Raw genomic sequence first — 27,908 nt, forward strand, 5'->3', positions numbered from 1 at the left:
ACTCTCAATTGTCCTTCTTGATTTACTCTTTACTGGTAGTGTACATACCCAAGTCGTTTTAATCGTATAAGTATAGATACTCTTTCCATCCCATGAGGGAAATTTGGTCTGCATTTATCCCATCCGAATTAGTGAAACACACAGAGCACACAGTGAGGTGAAGCACACACACACATATTGAATCAACAAAAATAGCTGCTAAAAAGGTTCTTGTTTTGTAGTGCTGGTCCGTAGGCAATCAACTGTATCCCAAAAAATAGGCCACATGTCTGTAATTCAGTTGTCAGTCATATTTTTATTTTATTTCAGGTTGGCTACCCACAATGAAAAAAACAAATATTTCCCAGCCACTCTACTCTACTATGCAATTTGCTTGCACGGGCGGATTATGAACTTTCGGGCCCCTGGGCCCAGATGTATTAAGGGCCCCCCACTTATTGTCGTATATGTGGGAGGGGGGGTTTGGGGGTCCCCCCCCATAACTTTTTTAATTTGTTTGATGTGATTTCCTGTATTCTGGTGCATTTTGGGGATGGCCAATACTAAATTCAATCAGATTCATAACCTACATCTTGATTTGTTGATATTGAGGCAATGATTCCATACAAAAGCTTGGGCTTCAGGGCCCCCTGATCTCTTGGGCCCCTAGGCCTGGGCCTGGTAGGCCCGTGCAGTAATCCATCCCTGTTTGCTTGTCCGAAATACAATTTGACTAATGAAATATCTGAAATTAGATATTGTGTTTTAAAGCCGAATTATTATTGTATTGTATTGTTATCTAAATTGGGCACCTGATGGCTTTGACCTTTTCCTGTCCATCTCTGTATTTATTGACAATCAACAGCAACCCCCCCCCAACACTCACCACCAGAAGTGTTGTTTTGTTGTTTGTTTTGTATTAATTACCTGTATTACAAAATGTCTATGCCTCTATAATATTATGAATGAAATGTGCGTTGTTTGGAAGAAAGTGGAGGTGTGACTGACTTTAGCCCCCTAATTCCATTAGAGTAGCCATGCTCTACAGCTGATCCCCCCCCCCCCCGCCCCACCTTGTCTGTTCGATTCGGGAGATCCAGATAAGAGGAACTGTCCCCCGCTCCCCCCTTTCCCTTCTCACACAGCTTATGTGCACGGGACCTTCTCATGCAGCAGGGGCGCCAATTTGTCAATTCCCCACACAGTGAAATGATAGTATTCTAGAAAACCGCTTAGCGGCGCAGATGCAAGTGCGGAGCAAGATAGTTCGTCGCACTTAAGGGGGATTTTGACCCCCTCGGTGTAGAGCACTCAATTGGTCAGACACAACATTGGAAACGCCCCAATCGCCATTGCGTTATATTATATTTGAAAAAAATAGTAGCTGGAACTGACACAAACATCGTGAAGGACACAGTGAACAGTGGCAGCTACAACAACACGGCAGTAAGATGAACTTTAAGGTAGGATACGTATTTTAATTTCTGAACTATTTCTATTGTAGGCTACAATTTAATTTTGTGTTTTGTCACGCAGTGCCTTTTAAGAAGTCGTGCTTGTGAGAGGTCGCCTAGAGTAGCCTAGACTATAGTTCACTTTACTAGGCTACGTGGATGCAGTCTATTTGGGAAGATAATACAAGTAGCCTATATCGCCTATTCATGTGGCAGAAAACGGCCTCAATGTGACCAAACATCTAAAGGCTAAATAGCAAACGATGTCAGCATGACCGCTGTGACTTCTGGTTCAAATTATGATAGCCCAAAACTGCTGTTCACAGATATGGGTTCTTCATTCGCTTAATATGCCGCTCGTGTAATTTAGCCTAAGTGGTACTATCTGCAGTATTTACATATAGCATAAGCCTGCTATAGTTTACTGTTTGTGCTTACTTTTAACCACATCTGAGTTCGTATGTCCAAGAGTGACGTCGACAAAAGACACAAGTTTCTCTGTTGTTGTTACAGAGATCCTACAGTGCGTCGTCTCTCAGCTGTTGCTGTTCTAGACACTTCTAGAAGTGTCAAGATGCTAGGTGCCAGGTTTCCCCTCCGTGTGCAGTGGTAATCTGGAATTTGGGCAGATGCCAGAGGGGCCGCGGGCACTCGTGGGCCGTTTGGCAGGGTTGACGAAATGACTGATGTGTCGGTCAATTAACCCGGTTCGTGTCACTGAGCCGGGAGAATAGAGTGGCAAACGACAACTAGATGTACCGTATCGCGGTACAAAATATGAACTCTGCTCAGTCCTACATCCTCTCCTCGAAAATAAATTACGCTTGTCAATTTCTCTCCATCTCCTACTCCTCTCTTGCAACTTTTGTGAAGGCTATACTTGCATGCGTGTGTGTGCATGCGTGTATGTCAATTTGTCTCCATCTATAGAGCCTGACCGATATGGGAATTTGAAGGCGATACCAATTTCGATATGTGAGTTTTTCAGAAACTGATAACCGATATATCAGCCGATAGTAATTTTTAACTAACACAATGTAAAATGTTCTCCCATAACAAGGTTTCAATTAAAGTGGCATTATGTATTTGAATAGGCCTGAGTATAGAACAGAAAGAATAGTAAGAATAGAGCTCTTTGTTCTGTGATATCCACATTGCCACAAACTACATTGTGAGTTATGCAAGCAAAACATTGTACAACTATGTTCAGTTACTTTACTTTACTTTTAGCCTTAAGCCTAAACCAAGCTCTTCCTTACTTGAAACAGCTTTTTTGAAATGCAAAAAACTGAAGACTGAAACTAGGGAATAGCCTAGTCTAGTGGGTGTTTGGGAATGAACGTTAGCTCAGGTGCTCACATTTATTTCATGTAGTCTTTTTGTGGTCTTAATGCAACATTTTACTAGGGATGTCCTGATACCAGTATTAACATTTGTGTACTTGCCGATACCTAGTACCGCTACCGATATTTCTACCACAAAATAATTTCCTTCTCTACTCTGGTTGTTACAATAAGCCTAAAATAGATCAATATGCGTATCAGATAAAAAATATAATAGCAGGCTATTTCAAACCAAGAATAAACAAACAATTATGTCTAAAACAAGCCTCTAGGCCTACACTGGCACTGTCTCCACATATTAATTAAACAAATGATTAACTAGACTATTTTGCTGTCTCTCACTAAAATCTGATAGGGCAACAAAACATTATCCCACGTGACCCTACTGTAGAGACCGTTGTAAAATTGGTGTGGCTCCTTTAAGTGTGTGGACCCAGTGGCTAGTGAGAGAGGAAAAGAGAGATAGATTTCACCTAAAATGCCGTGTTCGTGTGGAACCAAGGCCAAAACAATAATAAACTTTAACGCTTTCACAAAAACGGTCGTTCTGTGGACATGGCCTAAGAGAGCACTTTTGGCTGACGGTGAAAAATGAGAAAAGCTAACTTCGTACTATGTTAACTGCATGACGGTAAGACACGTTTTTATTATGGAGTGGCCGGCTCTGATGATATAGTAATTTTTTTATGCATTAGGGTTGTGCATTGATATGTCCATGTTTTGGTGCAGTTATTTATAGCATGGGAGTTTACATTCACCATTCCTGGGGCTATCAAAAGTGTGTGTTCTTTCTGTGCATCAAAAGTTCGATCAGCCCCACATGGCTTGTTAAACTTTTAATCTTAGTACACATAACTATTTAATATAAGTCTAAAAAGGGTCAGTATCACAACCTACATGTAGCCTGTAGGCCCGCTTACTGTATCATCACTCACATTTGGCTTTAGCCAGTTAAAGTTAATTCATTGTTGAATCTCTCCCTTCTGGTCCCTTTTTCCCAGGCTTTGGACAATGTGCCCCTCCTCATGTACATCCTGGCAGCTAAAACAATACTCCTGTGTCTGGCCTTCGCTGCGGGAAAGATGTACCAGCAGAGGAGACTCGAGGCGGCCATGAAGAAGGAAAACGAGGAAAAGCGCAAACTGGCATATCAGACACAAGATCTCCTTGATAACAAAAAGGATGACTGATACAGAACTGGCTAGACAGATGTGGTGAGGTCTAAGTTTTATACTACAATATGGTGTGGTATGATTGGAGGTGGGGGGCACTTCTCATTTGTTGAGGGTAGGGTGGATACCTAAATGGATACTTAAATGTTGATTTCACCTGTGTTTCTTGGGGGTTACCTAGTAACAAGGCATAGCAGGAGGCATAGGACTATGGTCCATGCAGAAGGGTGAGCTAAGGAGAATTTGTTGAGTGTTAGGAACATAATTTTGGGGCATTATGATATTTGTCACAGAGTGAGATGGAGGACATTTGTCAACGACCTATGCACCCTGGAAGAGCAATGGGCTTAAATCAAGTAAGTCATGATATTTGTCAGATGGTCATAAATAGAGAGGTGTGCTCAGAGTAAGTCCATATCCTCATCATTGATTTGATGAACGAGGTTGTAAATTGTCCTTGCTGGACTTTGTTACCTTGTTTTTGTTTTATTTTACCAAGGGTCCCTCAGTTGCTTGTTTGATATCAGGAAATCAATAGTTCATTCACTTTCTAAGAGTTGTGTAGTTCTTAACACATGTTAGGCTAGATTTGAATTGAATGATTAAAAAAAAAATGTCCTTAACGCTCTTCATTTTCATGAACTTTTTTCATCAATTACAGTAAAATAATATTTATTTATAATATTTATTATTTATTTATAATATAATTATATTATTAACAATAGTTATTTTACACTAGTGATTGAGTGTCAGTTTGAGCTCCCCACGATCATGAGATAAAGTGCTTGGTATAATTGTATACCAGAGTAAAACCTTTGGTTAAACTCTGATCTGAGTGGTGGTATTGGTTTTGCAGTCCGTCTTAAAACATCCTACATTGGATTGTGTTAAATTTGCTGAATATTAAACAATGTAATCATCCACTCTTTACACTTAACATTAAGGGTCCTAATTTGAATTATGTGCAAAGTCTTAAGTCTAACTAAAGCTAATTCAATAACTGGGCAAAATCAACTTGCCAATGTAACACCATGGCAAGACCTTAATTTCAACTGTGTCACCATGGCAAGTCAGCTCAATGCTCTCGCATACCAATCTCTCACTCATTCAGTTCATGCATGAGAACGTTGCTTGTTGATAGTCTGTGTTTTCCCACCATTGAAATTAGAGCCCTATAAGTTATTTTGTTTATGTGTCCCCTTTTAGCAGACATTTAATTTAGCCACGAGGATGGACGGTCCACCCTAGAGCACAGGTGGAGGTCTGACTGAAGAGACGGTTGAGGATGTTGCCCTGGCAACAGCCAATCAGATAACCATTGTACCAACTATTCTGTGTGCCAGGAGAGCTCAGAGTGCCAACACAGAAGACAGATGTTTTTTTATACAATAATAATAATAATGGTAATTTATTATTGCTCACATTTGTAAATAAAGCGCTCTTTTTTTCTACTGGTGGTTCTTTCACACTCTGGTGTTTCATGGGCTACCTGACCTGTGGTTCAGTTAGATTAAGTGTACTATCGAGCATAGTGCTGCAGCTATCCCTTTTATTCATGTGGATGAGGGAAAGCAGAGATATTCTTTAGTTGGATTATGATGTCAAAACTTCACTGATAAACTAACTTTTGGTTTTAAAATAACTGGCCTACCTCATCAACACACAGTATTTATTTTACCTATACAGGACACTATTTCATGGATCTAATTTAATCTAATTTCATAATTTAGATTTGTAATGGGGGATGGTGGGATGGGGGATTGGCCTAAATTATGATTTGATAGGGACAGTAACAGATATCCACCACAAGATGTCAGTGTTGCTTTCAGATAATTTATTTGTCTATATGACCTCATGAGGGTGTGAGTGGTGTTGCATAGAAAGGCCAGTTGATGATGTGCAGATTGCTACCTGCAGATCAATGAACTGATTTATAGGTATTAAATGAATGATGATGGACTGATGATGGAGGCAGGGCAGGTCGACAGCATTGAACGTTGATGACCCATGGATGTATTTTATTCTTAATATCCAACACTTCAACCTGCAGCATTACTTTAAAAATGATGAATGTCTTAATAGCTAAAAAAGATGTTATCCATTTTTATTGTGGTAATATAATGGTGAAGTTACCCTAAGGCTCAGCTCAGTTAGTTTTAGTTATATTGATTGGAATTTCCCCAAGCCGTTTTATTTTTGTACTCTCAATTGTCTTTATTGATTTACTCTTTACTGGTAGTGTACACCCAATTCCTCTTTGGTATGGCAGGGGTACGGTACGAAAGCAACCCATCCTAAGTTAAACCTAAAATAAAGGTTATCCTGACCTCTGGTCTTAGCTTCTACCTATTTTGCCTATTTAGAAAACTTCAAATACTGCATTAAACTTAAGGTAGGACTACAAACCAAATCCTTTTGATCTGAAAACGTATCCAATGTAATCCAAACGTGTCTTTGTTTTGTTGTCAAGTCAGGTTTGAGAGGCATGCTCTGGTTGCTAATTTGTAACCTCAATCCCACAAGACAAAACTTGATTTGAATATTGTTTCTCTTTTGATTACACTGTGTAGCAGATCAGTCTTAACAAATACTTTGCGGTCTAATGAATTGTTGCTTAATTATACATATTACATAATTAAAACACTGCAAGTGTCTTGGTTGCCAAAAATGATGTAATGTGCTGAACTTTACTGTGCCAGATATGTGAAATTTGATAGATTACTGGCTTAAAGGTGCTTTATGGAGAAAAGGAGAAAGGTTAGAGTTATGTCAGGCCTCTTTCACAGTTGAGTTGAAAGAAACTAGGATAAAAAACATTGCAATACTGCAGTGTGTTTCATATCTATCTAAATCTGGTTTCTAAAAGGCTTGATTTAAATGTGTATACTTAACACTGTCTTAATAGATTGTAGACTGTAGGCATTCATTTTGTATTCTGCACAATGAAAGAAAATCAACTTCACAACACATTCTTTGGTATAGATAATTTTATTTAGGTTGAAATCCAGTGCTTACGAGCAAGATATCTTTATTCAAAATGGATTTCCTAGCACATCAAAAAGAGCTACATAATGTTTTTCTTACCACTTATGTAAAATGAACCCACTTGTGTAAATTAACTCAACGTTGTCAAATATCCTACCGTCCTCCTTCCAGGTTTGGTATGACAAGTCATAATGAATCACCTACTCATCTCCTATCTAATTGTGCGCAGTTCTAGCTAGTCTGAGTTGTCTAAGTAGCGTAGTATAGGTTAAGGCTTCCCTCTTAAAGTGCACCATGCGGTTAGACTCATACATGTCTGCGGTAATCTCGACAGGACATAACTGGTCAGACCCTTTTGGAGATGACGACACAGAGCTACGTTTGAGTCAGAGATGATAAAAGTTTTTGTTTGTTTGTTTGTATGTTTGTTTTACATTACAGACGACACAAAGATCATAGTGGCAAATACGGAAAAAAGAACCTCCCCCATAACCTTGAGAGGCTGTACAATGCAAGACACAATCATCCACTGGACACAAAAGACACAGTATTTTACAGCGGTTAACACAACTGCTCTCACACACCTGTCTGGAAGGGGCAGAGCTGTATTCAGCACAGGAGATGGAGGCGTCAAAGCCCCACACAAAACAGCTAGTACAGTCCATCTTCCTCCGTCTCACAGTTGTCCTGGATCACAAACAGAGCAAAAGACAAAAAAGAAAAAAAAAAGAGACACAATATCTGCTGTGATTTTTTTTAGAAAAACAAACAAAACAGTTTACAATGTTATGACCATATCCCAGATGCGACGGATCTCCGGTCCTCTGCGTATGCTAGAGGGAGATGGGGAGTGGGAGAGAGGAAAAGTGTATTTTCGGATGAGGAGTTGCTGCTGGCGTCTCTGGCTGTGATGTGTGTGGGGGGCAGACTCCCCCCCCCCACCCCCCAGCGCCCCCTGGTGCTTGGGATGACAAATAGAGAGACAGCAGCTTCATGGCGACCACCGCCACCACAGGCTTTTGAAAAAACTCTGGACCTTGACGCCGGGGCGGCTCACTGCGTGACGGCGGGGGCGAAGTCTGGGCGGCGGGTCTGGATGATCTTGGGGCGCGCGCGCTGCTTGCCCCCCTCGCCACCGTCCGCTCCGCCGTCGGCCTCGCCCTCCGAGCTGTCCTCCTCGGTCTCGCACACGTGGACGATCACGCTGGGGGTGGTGGGTGTGCCGGTGTGGAGCTCGTACTGCTCCCCTACAGGAGAGAGGAGAGGGGGAGAGGAAGGTGAGAACGGGGGCCTGTGTCTGCACAGGTGTGACCGCTGGGGACGCATGAGGGTTGCCAAGCATTGTTAATTCACATGTGACTGCTGAGAATGTCATGTACTTGCCTGTGTGTGTGTGTGTGTGTGTGTGTGTGTGTGTGATAAAGAGAGAGAGATATAGTGTGAATGAGTAATTGAGAGAGTGAATAATTGAGTGAGTGAGTGAGTGAATGAGTGAGTGAGTAATTGAGTGAGTGAGTGGGTGAGTGAGTGAGTAATGAATGAATTAGCAATTGTATGAGTAAGTGAGTGAGTAATTAAATGAGGGATTGAGTAAGAGAGAATTTTGAGTGTACATGTCAAACTCCCCTTTCTGTGCTCTGTGCCCTGTGAATCTGTCTGGGGCCTGTCACACACAAGTCTGCGTTCAGTGGGAGCGTAAAGATGTTGCTATCTGTCTGTGAGCACGTTAACGTACCTGGCCCCAGTTTGGAGACGGCACGCAGCAGATCGTAGTTGATAAGCGGCTGGGCGTCGGGCGTCTGCTGCCAGCCCACCGGAGGGGACGCCGGAGGGGAGATGAGGAACTGCTTGTCCGGCTTGGGAGGCTGCAGGCTGGGGCTGCCAATGTGGACCGACTGCAGACACACACACACACACACACACAGGATGAAGAGAGGCATTAAGAAATACAGTTTCACAAGGACCACTAGTTCTAGTGAAGTCAAACCAGCATATCTACGTGTGCAGGGAAAGAGTGTGAGAGGGAAAGATATATATATATATATATATATATATATATATATATATATTGAGAGAGAGTGGGAAACATAGTAAAGCAGTAATAAGTCTTAGTCAAAAAGTATTGGCAAAGTAGAATAGAGAATGTGAGAGGTGAAGAAGGGACAGGAAAGAAGAACAACACAGAGAAGGCCACAGAAGAGACAGAATGACAATGAAAGTAGAATGTACTGTACACGAGGAACCATTTTATACACAAGAAGATAGATAGGGTGAGAAAGAGAGAGGTCCAGAAAAGCACATCATTTGTATCCTCCAGGAGTATTAATGACTTCATGAAGCGCAAAACCTGAGGTAAATGAGCTGTGAAATTGAGAGCTCTAACCATGGTAACCCTGAGCCAAAAAAGGGCGTCGCCAAGATACTTCAGAATTCAAAAAATCGGTTTTATACTTCAGGCCGAAGCTGCGTTGATTACTTTTTCTGACAGTTATAGAATATCCATATAGAGTACAACATTGTCAACATTTCAAAAGAAATATATAGAAATATTCTAGTTGCACTCAGTTATAAGGTAAAGACGATGGACAAAAGATGAAAATCGGGTTTCACGAATAAGGCGAATTAAGCAAGATCCTCTTGGGGGTTTTGCATGAAATGACAATGTGTAGGTGTGTGCCTGAGTGTGTGTGCTTGGGCTATAAGCATGAAAAACTGTGTCCACAGTCACACACATTGCTATGTGTAGTGAATATTTCAATAACCAGTAAGACATTTTCACCGAATATAATTGGGTGTGTGTGTTTGTGTGTGTGTGTTACTTTCTAATCAGTTTAAGGGGTCCTCACCTGTGCAAAGTACAGGCGCATCTCTTTGCCGTTGAAGTCAGTCTTGTGCAGCTTCTCGCGAGCCTCAGCCGCGGCGAGGGCATCCGTGAAGTTGATGCGCACGCGCCGGAAACTCTTGAAGAACTGGAACGTTGTGCCGGCATCGAAGGCCAGGAACACGGCTTCAAACCGAGCCTGAAGATCCATAACACACACACACACACACACACACAAACACACCAACCACACATTTGGAAAGGAATTAAGAACAAAATCAGAAATCTATGGCTGAATATCACTGACTCTGTACACCTTCAAGACTCTTCAGAGAATCTTCACAGGTGGTTGACCTCTACAAATGTCACCACCAAACAAGGCTGTTGGTTGTACAAACAATCCAGATCAAATCTTCCTGATATCAGACTAAATATTTACAGCACTTTGGATGGAATCTGAATTATGTAAGTGGTGGTTGCGTTGCCATTATGGAATAATTGCCACCGCGACCACAAAGGACAGATCCAATCCTAAAAGCTGTATTGTGTACAGACACCACAGGCCCTTTTTTCCACTGCTACGGAGACTACTGGTCCTTACCCGGACTTCAGGTTGACTGAACACATCCTGATCCACCAGTGCCGCTACCAGGCAGAACCGATTACACTTTGTCATTTTCAAATGCATGATGGGAAAAAAAGCAGGATGGCACCAACCAATGAAATCAAAGCTGTGGAGTGGACTTGTTTAACAAATGATCAGTAGAACTGAGGGAAAAAAATATTATTCTTTAAGTCCGTTCTTCGTTTACTGAGTCCTTTTAAGCATGTGAGTGCCAGAGTCAAATAAACACACAAAGAAGTAACACTAAGACGTGCAATCCAACTGTCGTTCACAGTGCAACGTTAACAAAAAAAAAGCTTTCTCTTTTTTCCAGAGATCCAGTCTGTCATCCACCTTATCCAGTCATAAAACAGGTCCCAGGAATTCAAACAAGTATAAGTAGGTGTTGAACACACACACACACAGTCCTCTCTTGAGATTTCACTCTTGTCTGCTAAATAGGGAGGCTCTATGTTTGCCCTGCTACTTATATGAGGGTAGACAGAGGCCAGTCCCGCCCCTTCACTCCTTTCTTGATCTCTCTCTCGTACACACACACACACACACACACACACACACTCATTCGTACATTCTCAGGGCATGGGAGGTGTGTCTTTTTACCTTCCAACTCTTGTGCTGCTCTCGCTCTCCCCCTCCCCCTCTCCCTCTTGAGCTGACTAATCCCTCGTTCACACAGAAAGCAAAGGGACTGGAAACTAATGACATCACCCTCTGAAAGCCTGGCTGTCCACCTGTTAATCTCTCCTCCTCTCTCTCACCCTCTCTCTCTCTCGCACTGTCCTGCTCTGCTTCTCTCTCTCTCTCTCTCTCTCGCTCTCTCTCTTACTCTCGTTCTTTCCTATACTCTCTATGTCGGTCAATTGTTCTGTCCTATTCCTTGCTCTCACATTCTCATCCTCTGACCACGGTTTGGCTTGTGTTCGGTTGGCTAATGATTTATGGCCTGCTTTGTCCTATAACTCCCTGAGCTCATACATATTATCACTGCCCGTCTCCTTATATATCTCTCTCTCTCTCTCTCGGTCTCTCTCTCGGTCTCTCTCTCTCCTTCTCCTGGCCTCATTGGGTGGGTGCGGAGTGACTAGGTAGGGTATGAATAGGTTGTGAGCGGTGCGCTCAGGTGTATTTTTGTCAGGTGATGACGTGCGAGTTCCACCTCCTACCAGAGATGCCATAGAGCTCTCAGTAGGACACTGACAAAGCAGAGCACTGATAAGCCCCTAAAACTCTCTCTCTCACTCACACACACAGACACACTCTCACTCTTTATCGCTCTCTCTCTCTCTCTCTCTCTCTCTCTCTCTCTCTCTCACACACACACACACACACACACACACACACACACACACACACACACACACACACACACAAACAAACACATACACACAGACATGATGGACAATAACTGTGTATTTACAGTGCTTATGCCACAGTGTGTGTGTGTGTGTGTGTGTGTGTGTGTGTGTGTATGTGTGTGTGTGTGTGTGTTCAATGTGAGTGTGTGTCTCTGAGGACAGTGCCAGTGCTTGGAGCCCTCCTCCTTTCCCTGCCCTTCCCCCCATTGATGAGAGGATGGAAATATGGAAATATGAAACCAAAATAAGGAGGTGGAAAAATGCAGGCAGGGAAACACAGGTGTGTTATGCAAAGCAGGGTGGACAGAGGAGAGGAGGAGAGGAAGACAGACACGGCAGCTCTGCAGATATTTAACCTCCTGACAAACATACACACACACACACACACACACACACACACAGAACATGAGCACACAAATATACACGCACACACACACACACACAAACAGAACATGAGCACACAAACATGCATGCACACACACACACACACACTCGCGCAAAAACACACACACACACACACACACACACACAGACACACAAACACACACAAACACTCACTATATATGTACTGTATATGGTTGACACACGCACACACATAGCCTAGATTATATACATTAATTTTGGGCTTTACCAATTTCATTACAAAGTATTATCTGCAGGGATTTATCCCTGGTAATCTGCAGGTTACATTCAATGTCAGTGTTAAAACCAAAAACACTGACTGCCAAAGACAAATAAATTGCCTACAGATTCTCAAGGGTGAGCTGCAGAACTGGCGCTACCTACCTACCAGCAGAGGACATACACACACACACACACACACACACACACTGTGGCTGAAGTACTTCATTACATAACAGTGCTAACCCAGCACACACACATTCTCTTGGAGTACAGCGAGGACTGAGGCTGAGCCACACTAGTCTATCTGTGCATGGAGAAACAAACACGGTTGGCCCTTATTGTAGTCAAGCATGGCTCTCACCTCTCCACAGCATGGCAAAGCAGCATAGGGAACATGCAGACACTGTACACTCACACACACACACACACACACACACACACACACACACAAACACACACACACAGAGGTTTGATATTGGAAGACTCAAAAAAATGGGACGCACAGGTATGGAGAAATGTACAAGCACACACACACACACACACACACACACACACATTTGTCAACAATGTTTACAATCCTGTAGTGCATTAACACACATGCTCTCAATTTCTATCTCCCTTGAAATGGTGCCATAAAAACACACACACAGACACACACACACACATCCTGTTCAGGGATGCACTGCAAAGCAGGTTTCTGTTTGAGCCACAGAGCAACTGACGCTGGTAATATTTTCCGTTTGGTAACCAGGCCTTGGGTGTAGAGTTACTTGAGAATGGTAATAAATGGCCAGCCCTCCTCGCTGTGCGCCTTTGACCATCTTCCTTTCTCAGAGTGCAGATTACACAGATAGGATCCCACTACCAGGATCTCCCAAGTGCTCAACTCTATTGCCTTTGTAACTATAATGCGTTCATTCATTGGTGCACTGGAATGCAGTGCGGGAGTCCTCTGTTGCCCCTGGTCGGTGTCATGATCATATGACAATGTGTCATCAATATGACTTATCACTTGTCATGTAATTCCACACTGAGAGACATGCAATGGGTGTGAAATCACCAAAGCACTATGCTTCACACCCTGAGGTCAAATACATGCGGCAGCATATCTGTGACTTGACAATGTTGTGCTGTGAATGTTGCAAAGTGCATGTAGGTATTAGGCAATGACGAATTGTTCAGGTAAATCACCCATTTCACAAAGCAATGCTCTGACTTGTTTGTGTCTGTGTCCATTGTATTCAGGAATCTCAGCCATGCTTGCAAAACCACATTCAATCTCCTATTAAACCTCTCATTTCAATCCAGCACAACACTGTCTTTGTAATCAAGCCTCAGGCATGACATCACAAGTGTAATACTAGGTAAAACCTGGTAATAAAGACACCCGGTCTAGCGCCACAAGTTCATTATCCCCTCCAAGAGGATCCTATCTGTGGCCATGTAAAAAACATTTCCATTGTGTACAGGTACAGAGGTTCTTGAGTCACAGTTTAGCATTAATTAACAGTGCTCTATTTAATGTTTTTGACTGGTGAGAACCATTTACATTGTTTATGATGGCAGTTCTTGTATGTCTGTTTAGAGTGAGGAATAAGAAAAATGCTTTCTGTACACCCCTGGCCTGCTCTTGACGTAATCTATTCTTCTATGTATATCAAGCCCTTCCACTAAGGGGCCTTGGCAGTGTGGCCAACCAGCAGGAGGCTTTTGGAACAGGAAACGGGGTCCTGAGTAGGGTTGAATGAACAACTTATTGAGACCGGCGCATACCCATTCTATAGTAACTTGACCCTTGCGTCCAGCTGGGTTGGCTTGGAGGCAGGCCACTCGCTCCTGGGTGCCCTAACCCGGCCAGCTTGGCTGATGGAAAAAAAAGAGAGAGAGCGAGTTGAAAAAGAAAAGAGGGGAAAAAAATGAAAAGGCCTCGCCAAATGCATGACTACTCAGAAGAATGTTATGTACACAGAGTCATGCATGACTTGCTTTTCCATGGCTGGGGCGTCGTGAGGAGAGGAGATTAAGGCTCCAGGGAGAGGGAGCGGGTGCCAGCCTGGCAGGAAACAAACGCAGCACGCTGCCTTGCCATTTGACATGGTCAGACTTTAGGGGCTACGAGACCAAACATGAGCATGAATGAGCAGCGTGAGTGGCCTTTTGAGTGGCAGAATGAGTTACAGATATGAAGGAAGTGGAAAATGGGAAACATTTACTGAGATTGAGAGAGGGAGAGAGAGAGAGATCTAAAAAGTGAGAGAGACAAATTTTTAATGTGTAAGGAGCACATATATATATGGATGAGTATATATTATACATATATGTGTGTACATGTAAATATATATGTATAATATATACTCATCCATATATACACTATATATTCCTTCACTTTTTAGATATCTCTCTCTATATATATACAGTATATAATGCATATGGCCACCTCTCTTGTAAAAAAACAGAGCATAGAGGATTTTTTGTACTTCCGCTCGATTTCTTTTCCTAAGTCAGAGAGTCTGGTATCCAGGCTATTTTTTCTTAAGACTGTTGAAAGATGGCAAGTTACATAGATGTCTATGAGTCTTTTGCAGGTGACTAACTCAGTATAAGTAGGCTAACAATAAGTTTTAGAGCAATTGAGCACTTTACCCCATATAGACCTTTTTTGGATTTTGAGACCAACATATTTCATTTGACATGGGAGAGAGACTTGAGAAGATGCTTTGCACTCCATGGACGCACCCTACTGTACATCACATTTGGAAAGAAATCCTAAAGGGCCATTCCCACCAGAAACGATAAGATGATTATAACTTTAACGCATCCACACTAACCAACAACAAGGAAAGTCTCTCCTCTTGTTGATGAATGTGATGGCTATAAAATTTGATGGATTCTGATTGACTGTCAGCTTTTTATTGTTCTCAAAATGGCTCTGAAAGTGATTCTCAATGGTATTGCTCTTCATGTCATTACTGTTACAGTTTATGTGCCGATATTGTCATGACTATTATTTTTCATATTTTTTTTTGTTTTGTTATTGTTATAGTTATGGTTTTTGGTGTGAACTGCCCTTAAAACCTTGCTTCCCCTGTCAAAGGGAGAGCTGCAATTTTTAAGCAGACTCCAAACTGAATATTGTATGAGAACAAAACAGGTTTTCTCCACTACAGCCAGCAACCTAATATATAACACAGTGATGTCAGTGGACACTGGACAGTGGACAAAACTCAGATCAGTTACTCAGTCTCACCGGGCAAGAATGACCCTGCACACAAACACCACAGAAACTGAGCAGGTGTAACAGCACCACACACACACACACACTTTGTTATGTGTCACTAGCACTTTGAGTCACTCTTAATTGACCCTCTTCCTGTCACTGTTCTTTTGTTACTGCAGTAAAATTTTCCATTGTGCCAATTTAGCCTATGTATAATAGGACGGCCATTTTTTTCTAACACTGGTCCTTGCCCCTCTGCTGAACTGATCTACATGAGCCATAACGTATGCTTAAAATACAATAATATATTTAACCCTGGAAGAACTGTAAAGATAGGTGGTCTACATGCCGGCAAGTGTCACAGTGATGACATAGAAATTACTATTCTAATCTAAACTTAACTGTGCAAAACTTCACAAGGCCATTCACAGACCACTGACAACCTTTGACCTCTTGAAAACTTGCAATGTAAACATGGGATATTTTACCCTGCACTGTCCTGTAGGCTACCGCCTACTACAGATGGAGGTAAAAAAAAGTTTCTATGGGCTGTGCGGTTCGACTGCATGGTCTCTCTGCTAAAGTATAAAAAGCCGTGCCATTTCAGCGATCCCCTGCCCTGCCATGCTTGCGCACTGAGTTGGGCCTACTGGACCACATATTTCCGAAATGAGGACATTTTCCATCCCACGCTCGGAGTTATATGTGAGGGCCGTTTTCCATGCCGGTGTGTGTTTACCTTTTGTAAGCCAAATAATGTTTTGCTTTGGTGATTGTTGCGTAAAGGCACTGGATTGAGAGTGATACATGTGCTGCCGTGGTTACAGGCCAGCCTTGCCAGGACCAGGAGAGCGCAAACAGGTCGCATCTTGGCCAATTACTACTGAGACAGGCCACATCCAGTAGGCTATGCGGGGCTAGAGGGACCCGTCATACAAATGGGTGCGTAAATGTAGATAGTATGATATACGACGTTAGCTTAGGTTAGGCATCCTCGAGAAAAATGGAAGCTTCAGATATAGGCTAGCTTACATGTAATTTCATTCATTCGACAGCTGCACTAGATCACTGAAGATACCGAGTCGTTTGGCTACTCGAGAATGCCCCTCCTCATGATAGTTAACGGGCTCTAATGCAGACCGAAGTAGCCTAGTTCGTAGGCTAGATCAGAGCGAAATATATTCGCAAAACATTATCACCACTGCTGCATTCATCGGGAGCATGATCATGACATTGTTTTTTCTGCTTACGATGTCGTTTATTTACCTTCAATTGGTCGTCATTGAAGACATCCTCCAGTACTTTACATGCGATAAGCGCGTTGGGAAGGTCGGTAAGCTCTACCGCAGCCTCCCCTGCGCTGTTTTCCGACTGCTGCATTACTGGCGAACAAACAATCACTCCTTGATGCTGCCCCACTCTCGAACGTATAAACAAGCTGATTAAATAATGATTACAGCCGGGAGTTAGTTGCCATCACCGAACCTACGCAACAGGACAGCTGCTGACGCGGGACAGCTAAGACCAGCAGTAGCATGCCGGTCACCGCGAAGTAGACTAAATAAGGTCAACCCGTTTGTGATGGGACAATACTTGTCCCGCGACAAGGTAGGCTACAGCAATACTGTATGGTTGCCTCCAGAAGATGACGTTTTTGTTTTGACAGGCGGTGTCAGACACGGAGCAGCTGGTGGCTTGCTATTCCTGTTTCCGCGGTTTCCGCTGCCAGTTAGCTGTCAAAGCGCACGGTAGCCTACTGTCAGTGCAGAGCAGCTTGATCTTGCAGGTTTGCGGAATATGTCTAAAAAACTCGAGCTTAGTCTATCGCAATCGCACCTGGCATTACAACATCCAGCCTGTATAAAAAAAGGGCCAGAGATGCAGAGCTGTTACTGGGCTATGTTGCCATATGATGCCCCCTTTCGGCGAAAAGCTGTCTAAACACACATCACTGTCAGTCAACATATTGTGCTTCTGATAGGCCAAAGATTCTTCCGAAGTACTGGTGAGCCCCAAGTAGGTCTATCCCATGATAAATCCCTTACATTAAATTCTGCCCCCCACTCCTACCCCAACACCCTGAATATATTCCTTCTGATAATCACAGCAAAAATATTACATAAACATGATATGAATGATGTCTATTATATCTAAAATAAAGGGTGTATTCCTCTTTATTCAGGGTGTCTGTCCAAGTGTGTCTGAATGATTGTTCTCCTTTTCTCTCACTTTCTTACTCATGCATGTGAGATGATGCGATGATGATGGAGTATGTGTATATTCTCTCAGTGCATGCACACTTTAGATGAGAGCGATGAGAAAAAGACATGAGAGAAAAAAAAACACCAACAACAAAAACTGAGAGTAAGGAGATAATCATCTTAGGCTGAACAGGCTATATACCAGTTATTACTTATGTATTACTTATTTATTTGTTATTGGCCCATAAACCATTCAATAACTGACAGGTCAAGATAGATCTGTAATCTCTGTGCCTGCATTTTTCTAATGCTAGTATCTCATCAAAACACCATTCAAATTATTGAGTTTTTCTAATGCTGGACTCTTATGAAAAAAAAGCCATACTCAAGGGAAAAAAGACGACAACAACAATAAAACATGTTTTATAGCAATTTAATGGAGAAGAAATACAACTGAAAAGCGACTTGCTGTTAGTAATTTAAAAGAAAACTTTTATTGTTGGATGATTTAAATTAAATGTAACATTATGTTCTTATTTAAAGGACAAACAGATAGATAGATAGATAGATAGATAGATAGATAGAAAGATAGATAGATAGATAGATAGATAGATAGATAGATTGATTGATTGATTGATTGATTGATTGATAGATTGATGGTAGATAGATCAGGCGAGAAAGGCAGAGAGGGAGGGGCAAAGAGATTGACGCATGGGCAGTAGAGGGTGACTCTTGGGGCTAGAGGGTGAATTGGAAGGCGTGCCTTGATCTTTAAAGCGATCAGCCCAGGCCTAGGAACCTCCTCCCCCCTGGAGTGGATTTATCAAGGCAAGTCATGTGGGGATCAGGGTCCAAAATTCACCATAATCCTCCAGAGAAGAGGGGAGGGGGGTGATGAGGGTGGCAGAGAGAGGGAGGGAGAGAACAACCAGTTACATCTTGGCTTGTGAGGCACCAGGGCAGTTAAGAGTTGAATAGCAGCAACAGGAGTGTTAAGCATCTCAGTGCTGTGCTGGGCTGTCCTCTTGTTGAACACAGCTCCCAGTGCTTCGCAGTGTGTGTTTGTTTTTCTCACTTACTGGTGTACTGTATCCTCTCTTTCAACATGGCGCAAGCTAAAAGCGAAACAGCGCCTTCAATCTCCGGCTCAGAGTTCTCAACGAACGGCGCACTGATCCAAGAGGCAGGGGGATCGACTTCGGAAATGGACAAGCTCCGGAATGGTGGTGAGGAAGAGGAAGAAGAGGAGGAAGTGGAATTGGCTGAGGAAGTGGATGAGGACATTGGAATGATGGGCGAAGACATGGCTGGAGGAGATTCGAACTCCATCAATGGAATCCCAGCTGCTATGGGCCCACAGGAGAGAGTGAACGAGTCGGACAAGCCGGACAAAGAAACCGAGGAGGATGATAAAGAGAGTGCCTCAACAGAGGTAGAGGGAGCAGGACACCTGGATCGAGATAAACAGCCCAGCGCCGAAGAGCCCACAGAAACACCTGAAAAGGCTCCCCCAGAACAGACAGGAGAACCAGAACCATCACCGCAACCACAACCAGCCAGAGAGCCGGAGTCAATACAAGAACCAGAGCCCACAGCTGAACAGGATGCTTTATGTGAGCAAGAAGCGAGAGTTGAACTGGAGCAGCAGCAGCCACATGATGGGTTGGAAGAAGCCACTGAACAGCCCTTGAAGAAGGAGGTGGAGGAAAAAAAGTCTGAATCACATGCAGATGAACAGAATAAGGAAGAAGAAAAGGAGGAGATCAAGACGGCTGAAATTCAAGGATCTACAAGCGAGGCAAGTACTGTCTACACAGTCACTGAGCTGGTAGAGAAATGTGAAGAAAAAGTTCAGGAAGTGGAGCAGGTTAAATCTTATGTTGTTGAGCATATGGAAGCAATGCAGGATACCGTGCAGGATCAAGAGGTTAAGGGGGCACACGAGCAATCAACTGCAGCCATTGTTGAAGAGTTGGCAGCGAGCGAACTGGCAGCTGTACTGCAAGCGGCACAAACGCAGCCAACAGGATTGACCAATGACAAGGTACAGGCACAGGTTGATGTTGTGCAGCCAGCAGAAACAGAGGTAATCCCTCCGCCAGAGAGCAGGACAACTACAGGCCTAGAGGCCACAGAGCCTACTGGTAAAGATGACGAATGTGGGCCAGAACATGTGGCAGCTACAGAGGAGTCAGAGAAGGATGAGTCTGACATGGCTGTTGAGACAACAGAGATGTTTCAGGTTGAAAGTGGGGAGGAAATACAGGAGAGCGTGGAGGAGAGCAGCCCCGAGACAGATGGAACAGTGCCACCACAGCATCCTGATGCTGAGGAACCAGAGGTGCCTGAACCCACTCCAGCACCGCTGCCAGCACCAGATGTGCAAGAACCAGCGGTGCCTGACACTGACACAGCTCCAGGAGTGACAGAACAGCTGGAAACGTCAGATGCACATGAACCAGAGGGAACCATCGCTACCACACCACCACCACCACCACCAGTCTCCACATCACCACCACCAGAGCCCACCACTGAGAAAACGGATACAGAACAGCAAGATGCAGAAGCTGTGACAGCAGAGAGTGAGGATATAGGACTTGAGTTACTGGAGGAGGGTGTAGAGCTGGAAGAGGTTGAGCAGGAAGCTGAAACTGAGCCTGTAGGGAGAGTAGAGGATGTGGAATCTGCACAGACGTCAAAGAAAGAGCCGGTGGAGAGTGTAGAGGTGGGGGAGGTAGAGCAGGAGGTAGTGGTACAGACAGCTGAAAGTGAACCTGTAGAGAGAGTAGTGGATGTGGAATCTGCACAGACGTCGAAAGAAGAGCCGGTGGAGGGTGTAGGGGAGAGTGAGGACAAAATGAAGACAACTGATGATGAACCCATGCAGAGTGTTGAGAAGGGAGAGACTATCAAGACACCAGAGGAGATGCCTGTGCAGACGATGGAGGAGGAAGTGTCCAAGGAAGAGCGTGTGAAAGAGGAAGAGGTGCGCACGGAGATCTCATTATCTGGGCAGCCGCAGTCAGAGCAGCAGCCACCGGCTACTACTACTGAAGAGGATCAGGCAGGAGCTTTAGCAGAGGGGGCGGGTAGGGACGCAGAGCCAAAGCGTGTCAGTCCGGTGGATTTGCCGGCGTCGGTAGAGGGAGGACAGCAGGTGGTGGACGAGCCTAAAGAGGTTACCCGGGATGAGCCTGCCCCTGCAGAGAGGGAGGAGGCAGCGCAGGAGGGATGGAGCAGAGAGGGAACACGGCAGCCAATCACGGTCGTGACAGTCGAGCAGGCAACTGCGGAGGGAGGTGCCGACAGGAAGGAAGAGCCAGTGCAGGCCGCTGACAAGCAGCCCACTGCGGCACCCGAGGAGGAGGGGAGGAGGAAGATAGACGAGCTGAAGAAAGCCATCCTAAAGGCAAGAGACGAGTCGAGGAGGAGGAGCCGGGTGACGGAGACGCCACAGGAAGACACCGTGCCCTCGTGGGTGCGTGCAAGACGCAAGTCGGAGGAACAGGAGCGCAAAGACGCCTCAGGTGAAGGAACCGTAACAGCTACCTCTCCAGCAGCAGTAGCAGAGGCTCCAGCTCCAACACCACCACCCCCCCTAGCAACGCCACCACCACCACCACCCCTAGCAACACCAGCACCACCCCCACCACCGGCAGCACCAGCACCAACGGCTCCTCCATCACCCGTGACTTCTACTGCCACCACCACCGCCACTAGAATCCCCTTCAGAGATAAGCAGGTCAGATTTGAGAACGGGTTGCCCGGGCCAGAGATTGCCGTGCTGACCATCAGAAGGCCGACCCAGAGACCAAAGAGAAAGGAGGCTAATCAAAACCTGATAGAGAAGGAGAAAGAGAAGGGGAAAGACAACGAAAAGGACGAGAAGAGCCAAACAGAGAAAAAAAAGGAGGCCCCCAAGAAGGCAGTGAGGATGGAGAGCCCTTTACCTCAGGAGGATGAGCAAGACTCAAGCGCAAGTTCTGATTCCCAGGACTATGAGATCTCCCTCTATGTCAAGGTAAGCATACACCCACCACCACAACTGCTTGTGTCCCTTTGTGTGTGTGTTTGTGAGTGGACCAAAAAGTGGTGCTGCAGCAATGTATTTTAAATGCTAACTTTTTAAAGAAGTATGTCATGAGAACAATCCTGAGCCCTCCAGTGTGTGAGTCATGCTACTAATAGTGTTAGGGACCACATGGGTCAGTGACCACTAAATGGATGTTATCTCTGTCTGTGAGTCATTTAATCCTCAGGAAGTGTTGGCAGTGTCATTGTTGAAGGTGGGGAGAGTTTATCTTGATGTATGGCTGTCCTATTTTAAAGGACTTTATATGGTTTCTCATTCCCCATCATGCTAACAAGAACAGTAGCATCAATAGCTTTATTAGCATTAGCGTGTCAAGCAGGAGGACATGAAGTCTCTAATTCAGTCACCCACATTAGTGTTTTAGCAGCTAATTGTCTTACTGTCTGGACACAGGGATATCTGGTCTGGTCAATTGGTCAGGTAGTTAAGAGGGGGTAAGCCCATCCTCTTTGATGGGAGGCACCATTTTTTTGTGATTAACTTGTTTGTAAGTTTTAGAATATAAACAAAACTAGCACAAACATACATTAACCGTCACCACAATAAAAACAAAAGTCAAAACCAAGAAAAACAGTTGTACACCTCTTAGTGAAAGTAAAATAAAAGAGATGGGAGGCACCATGAGCTTTATCACTATAGCAGAAGATCATCTTTGTACCTGAAAGGTCATGTGATGCAAATGTGTTCAAGATTTTCAGTTGAATATGGTTAGCTCTACCACCCATTTAGTTTGGAAGAAAGCAGTCTTCTCACAGGAAAAAGGATTTCAGGGATTCATCTGAACTTTTCTGAAAGTCACTGATATGATCAATACCTATGTTTAGCAAAAACGCTAAAATGCTCAGTGTTCTGTCTAATGTGAGAGAGAGATTATTCTCAGAAATTTTGAATAGCAACTGGTCATAAACCTCTTGACCACTGTGCTGACAGTCAGGTGGGATTGTGGGACGTGTGCTTTTTCCCATGATCAAAAATAACTCTATGTGTTTGCAGGAACACAAGGGGGTCAAAGGTAAAGTACTTAAGCCCTCGTGGTGGCTACTCACATGTCTGGCAGGTGAAGATTACTTTTCTGTGCGACAAGCAAATACAACAATTGGAGACAATATTTTGGATTTTTTTTTTTTTCATTTTTACTTAAAGAGCTGGAATTGATATTAGAAATATACGGAGGTTCCGGAAATAAGGAAATAACATGATCCTGGGCCTGGTGTGGTCCTGGGTCCTGACATGTTATAAATTAGTGACATAAGCTGGCCTGTATTAGAGGAAACAAAACCTAAGTGTGAATGATTTGTTTTGTTTAGATTTTGAGTTTGGTTGGAGACGGTATGCATTCCTTCTTTTTACATCACTGTCATTGTTTCTGTAGTAGAGAGATTTTCAAGTCTGAAAACTTGATGTCCACTTGCCTATTCATCAGAATTGATCAGAAACTCGATTCAGATCCCACTGAGAAATTTAAAAAATGCATTCATAACATCTTATCCAGCTTTTTGGAAAGTGGTGATATCACCAAAAAAGAGTATGATTTCATGAAAATAGATTTTCCAATTACATCAGTGATATACACTCTGCCTAAAATACATAAAAATTTAGAACAACCACCGGGTAGACCCATCATATCCGATATTGGTTCTTTAACAGAGAAAATATCTACATATGTTGATTATATTTTAAAACCACATGTTACTACTTTGCCTTCATTTGTACGAGACACTATCGACATGGGCCCAGTTCCCCGAAAGCATCTTAAGCCTAAGAGCGTCGTAAAGTCCCTCTTACGAACGTCTTAAGATTTGCCGACTGTTTCCCGAAACCATCGTAGCTTAAAGAGCGTCGTAAAAATACTCGTAGATCTACGAGTGCTCCAGAGTTCTCGTTACCGGCTAAGAGCGTCTTAACAGTACTCACTGAGGTGTTTCTATTTTCGTATTGATGTGAATTAATGTGTAGATCCGAAGTTTAAACGGTAGGTCTATAGCTGTGATGTGCAGTCACCTGACATCACCATCAAATCAGAGGATATTTCAGAACTATTAACGTGGACAGCTCCCCTTAAGAGCATCTTAAGAGCAGTGCACGCTCGTTCACGCTACGAGCATGTTCGGGAAACAGTCGGAAAAACCAAACGAACGATCGTAACATGAATCGTAGAAAACCCTCTTAAGAGCGTGTCTCCGTCGTTATCGGGAAACTGGGCCATGGTCAATATCCTAAAATCTATTGATTTCCCTGTAGAAAATATGCTATTAGTTACACTTGATGTAGAATCATTGTATACTAATATACCACACGAGGGAGGTATTGAGGCAGTTGATTTCTATTTACGACCTTTTCATATGGATATTAAACCTAGCATCTCTTGCATTAAAGAACTTGTTCATTTGGTGCTCACTAAGAACATGTTTATGTATAAAGATGCACATTATCTACAGGTAAAGGGGACCGCTACGGGTAGCACCATGGCCCCCAATTATGCTTCTTTATATGTTGGTTTCTTTGAGCATGAGTTTGTTTTCAATACGTCACACAATTATTTTTTTCAACACATCGGCCTTTGGCGAAGGTACATTGACGATATATTTCTTTTGTGGTCTGGCACCCTAAACGAATTATTATATTTTGTCAACTTTCTCAATGTTAGTAGTAGTCATCTTAAATTCACAGTGAATTATGACTATCGACAAATTAATTTTCTAGACATTTTGATCGTTAAAGAACAAAACAAACTATCTACAGATCTATACAGAAAACCAACAGATAGGAATACTATCCTGCATGGCAAAAGTCTCCACCCAACTGCTCTCAAAAGAAGCCTTCCAATCAGTCAATTCAACAGGATACGTCGTATCTGTTGCTCAGACGACTCTTATGCCAAACACAGTAATGATATGGTGGAAAGATTCAGGGAAAGGCAGTATCAAGAAGATTGGGTTCAAAATGCAGTTGAACAATTTAAAAATGTTAACCAAAGTGATTGCCTCAATAAGAGGAGAACTAAGTCTGATAGTGGAGGGCCTCTATGTGTTATACAGTACTCCCCGTTGGGAAACTCGTTTAAAGACATTGTTCAACAACATTGGCATATCTTAAAATCTGACCCCAACCTTAAAGTAGCATTTAACGATCCTCCACGCATTGTGTACAAACGTGCTCCTAACATACGAGATCAAATTGTTAGAGCGGATTTGCCACCCGAACAACCCTCCCACTTCTTATCTACTACTGTATTCCATCTGGTAACTACAAGTGTGGAAATTGTGCACAATGTGGTTTTACATTTAAATGTCACTACTATACCCATCCACACTCTGGGAAAAAAATTGATATTAAGGGCATAATTTCTTGTAACACTTAAAATGTAATCTACATGATTAAATGTCCTTGTGGATTGGCATACATAGGTAAAACAACACGTTGTCTGAAAACTCGAATTTCTGAACACAGAAGTAGTATACGCACAAATGATATAAAAAATCCTGTAGCTGTACATTTTAATTCTGTGAAACATAACCTATCCACACTGCAATATATTGGAATTGAACATGTAAAAGCCCCTAGAAGGGGAGGGGACATTAATAACATCCTTTTGAGAAGAGAAGCATTTTATATCTTTTCTCTCAACACCTTATCACCCAAGGGCCTTAATCTAGATTTTGACCTAAAACCTTTTTTGTAATTCTTTTTGTCTTCTTTGTATTTACTTTGCATTTGTATACATTTGTTGTCTTTGTTTTTGATTGTAATGCCTAGTCTATTGGTGTTCAGAGGCGGGACTCTATGATTATCAACTTCACCTGTAGGTGTACTTTGTATGCCAATGTTGGTGTTGCCCTGCCCTCAAATGGGCGTACTCATGCCAATTGCTTAATAGCCTAATATACCTGATTGACATCACTTGTCCTAATTATCAGGCCATTTTGTGCTTTTATACTGGCAGTGCTATTCTATTCATTAAGATTCCTGAAGAAAATCGTAAGATCGAAACGTTGTGTCTTTTTTCTATTAAAAGTTGAGTCGTTCAAAGGCAGTGTGCAAGTCTTTCACTTTTTCACTTGTATGCCCTTTTTGATTCGGCACCTGCTGAAACACTTCTGGATGTGCGGCCTTCATAGTATGCTTCCACTTGCCTATGGACCCTTTCAACAAGGTAAACAAAAACAATGCTTGAACGTTCTATTTGGGCCCCAATCTCCTTCCTCTGCATTAAGATAACATATGGAATGTTAAAAAGGAAGTCTTGTGGGGCCAACTATGATGCTGATAATGGAACTCTCCTGAAAGGGTTCATTCAAACATGAATAAAATCTTTGATACTGACATATGTTGTTTTAGAAACGTGTGCTGTAGAGATAATTATATCCACAAAGTCCATTTTTATCCTCATACCCTCCTCTTAAAGACAAGGACAGTCAGTTTCAAAGTCTTTAGGATGTGTACTTCAATGTTACTGAGGAGCGACCAATTTGTGAATTCAGATGAAGGCATTTCTTTTTTTCCATTTTCCACTACATTTGTTGTCAGTCAGACTTCAGCTGCCATCCAATTAGAACTGCAGAGCATCAAGCATCTACTGTGTTGTGGATGTGATTTAAGGGACAGACAAGTTATGACACATGTCATTACGGACAGTCATGCATTAAGGACAGCTGTGGAGAAATCCTGTACAGGAATGATTGGCGAGTTCACGGTAGCTGTGCTGACTCAAAAAGAAAATTGAGCAGTCAGGTTTCAACCCTCTCAGTGGCAAAGCTCGAACAGCAAGCTGCCTTCAGACAGGTATTTATGTCATGAGGTACTATCGTGCCGGTCAGCATGTTAATGGCTCTCACAGTGAGTTGTGTGTTTTGCGTGTGATCTCAATAGGATTTCCTTGTGTCATCCCCTTTGTGGCTGATGGTTACTTCACCTACTTACAAGGGTTTTGGCACCCTTGATCCACACACAATATGTTACATCTGTGAGGTTTATAGAAATAGCATTCAAAAGAATGTTCAACCATACTGGCAAAGTAGGCTACATACCCTATACCTTTTCTTATTGGATGCACACGTGTTACTATATGTTAATGACAAGTTTCAATGTCTAAATTCTATAATGTCATTTGTATCCTAAGATGTATTTTATTTGAATTTCATTTCATATTGTTGATGCAGTTTAACATAGCTCCAACACAAACCTGAAACTGATGTGTTGCATAAAGAGTTTGTAGCTGCTAATTTACTACCTAGTTGCGCTATTACTGTGTATAAAATGTATATAAATTATATAAAATAATATGCAAAGTGATCTGTAGATAAGCTAAAATACACATACCATAGTGCAGTGGTCCCCAAACTTTTTCTTCCAAGGGCCAGCTCACTATAGGCCAGAGACTCGGAGTATATCAGTAACCATAAATAGCTTAGCGCTGTGAACAAAGGCAGTCTACCTTTGTTGAATATTCCATTACATTTAATCTATAGGCTATTGCAATTTAATACCATTGTTATCTGTGTTTATATTGCCATCATGCCATATCAGTGTAAAATGTAGCTCAAATGAAATAATACTAATAATAGTATTCTCAAAACTATAAGCAGGGAGTCCCAAAAGTATATTTTGAACTCTGAACTTTGCATACACAGCTCAAGTTGTGAACAAGCAATATCCTACAAATAATTTAAAGTTCTCAAACTATGAGTTTTATGATGGTGGCAGAAACATCTGAAATGACCACCATTCTAACTTTCACTCACCTGATGAGAACATTGTGAACTCTGTATGAACATTTGAACGAGTGAATAAAAAATATAAATAATTATACCAGAAAGTTCCAGAATTATGACTTGAATAGAAGTTAGTTAGTTATTAACAATTAATTGATACATTTTTATTAATTGATACATTTCTATATACCACGGACATGTTTTGGGGGGCCACCTAAAATGAGGTGGCGGGCCGTAGTTTGGGGACCACTGCCATAGTGCAATACAGTACAATTCATATGGAAAACATAGGCACCACACCAATAATTATACACACATACAAAACATC

The 27,908-nt window shown here is 42.8% G+C and overlaps 3 protein-coding genes across 9 annotated transcripts in view; 2 read left to right on the top strand and 1 right to left on the bottom strand.

Moving 5' to 3' along the window:
* The first annotated feature begins 1,197 nt into the window (after positions 1–1,197).
* LOC121697276 (small integral membrane protein 11A-like) lies at positions 1,198–5,399 on the top strand. Of its 4 annotated transcripts, none has more exons than XR_006026418.1 (4): positions 1,199–1,442; positions 3,778–3,990; positions 4,242–4,304; positions 5,155–5,399. XR_006026418.1 is itself a non-coding variant. In XM_042078723.1 (3 exons), exons 1-2 carry the CDS (start codon positions 1,431–1,433, stop codon positions 3,964–3,966), a joined length of 201 nt encoding a protein of 66 aa, XP_041934657.1. In that variant the 5' UTR covers positions 1,198–1,430; the 3' UTR covers positions 3,967–3,990; positions 5,158–5,399. The 4 variants fall into 4 exon arrangements, 2 of the variants coding, with proteins under 2 accessions (XP_041934657.1, XP_041934656.1); XR_006026419.1 differs by having other exon boundaries at positions 5,158–5,399; XM_042078723.1 differs by lacking the exon at positions 4,242–4,304 and having other exon boundaries at positions 1,198–1,442; positions 5,158–5,399.
* A 1,938-nt stretch (positions 5,400–7,337) lies between these two features.
* rcan1b (regulator of calcineurin 1b) lies at positions 7,338–17,443 on the bottom strand. 2 transcript variants are annotated; one of them, XM_042078720.1, is made up of 4 exons: positions 16,842–17,443; positions 9,780–9,953; positions 8,669–8,828; positions 7,338–8,180 (listed from the first exon to the last, which is right to left on the bottom strand). In XM_042078720.1, the coding sequence occupies exons 1-4, from the start codon at positions 16,953–16,955 to the stop codon at positions 7,987–7,989; spliced, it is 642 nt and encodes a 213-aa protein (XP_041934654.1). In that variant the 5' UTR covers positions 16,956–17,443; the 3' UTR covers positions 7,338–7,986. The 2 variants fall into 2 exon arrangements, with proteins under 2 accessions (XP_041934654.1, XP_041934655.1); XM_042078721.1 differs by lacking the exon at positions 16,842–17,443 and adding an exon at positions 10,356–10,834.
* Positions 17,444–18,870: 1,427 nt separating this feature from the next.
* Positions 18,871–27,908, top strand: part of LOC121697761 (chloride intracellular channel protein 4) — a 17,515-nt gene continuing 8,477 nt past the window's right edge. Inside the window, exon 1 of one of the 3 annotated variants that reach the window (XM_042079425.1) lies at positions 18,871–21,797. In XM_042079425.1, the coding sequence (XP_041935359.1) occupies positions 18,882–21,797 (2,916 nt within the window). In that variant the 5' untranslated portion in view covers positions 18,871–18,881. Of the gene's footprint in view, positions 21,798–25,831; positions 26,023–26,534; positions 26,652–27,908 lie in introns of those variants that run through there. The other 2 variants (XM_042079427.1, XM_042079428.1) reach the window with 2 other exon arrangements.

Source organism: Alosa sapidissima, chromosome 22 (assembly GCF_018492685.1).
Source record: "Alosa sapidissima isolate fAloSap1 chromosome 22, fAloSap1.pri, whole genome shotgun sequence".
Taxonomy (NCBI): Eukaryota; Metazoa; Chordata; class Actinopteri; order Clupeiformes; family Clupeidae; genus Alosa; species Alosa sapidissima.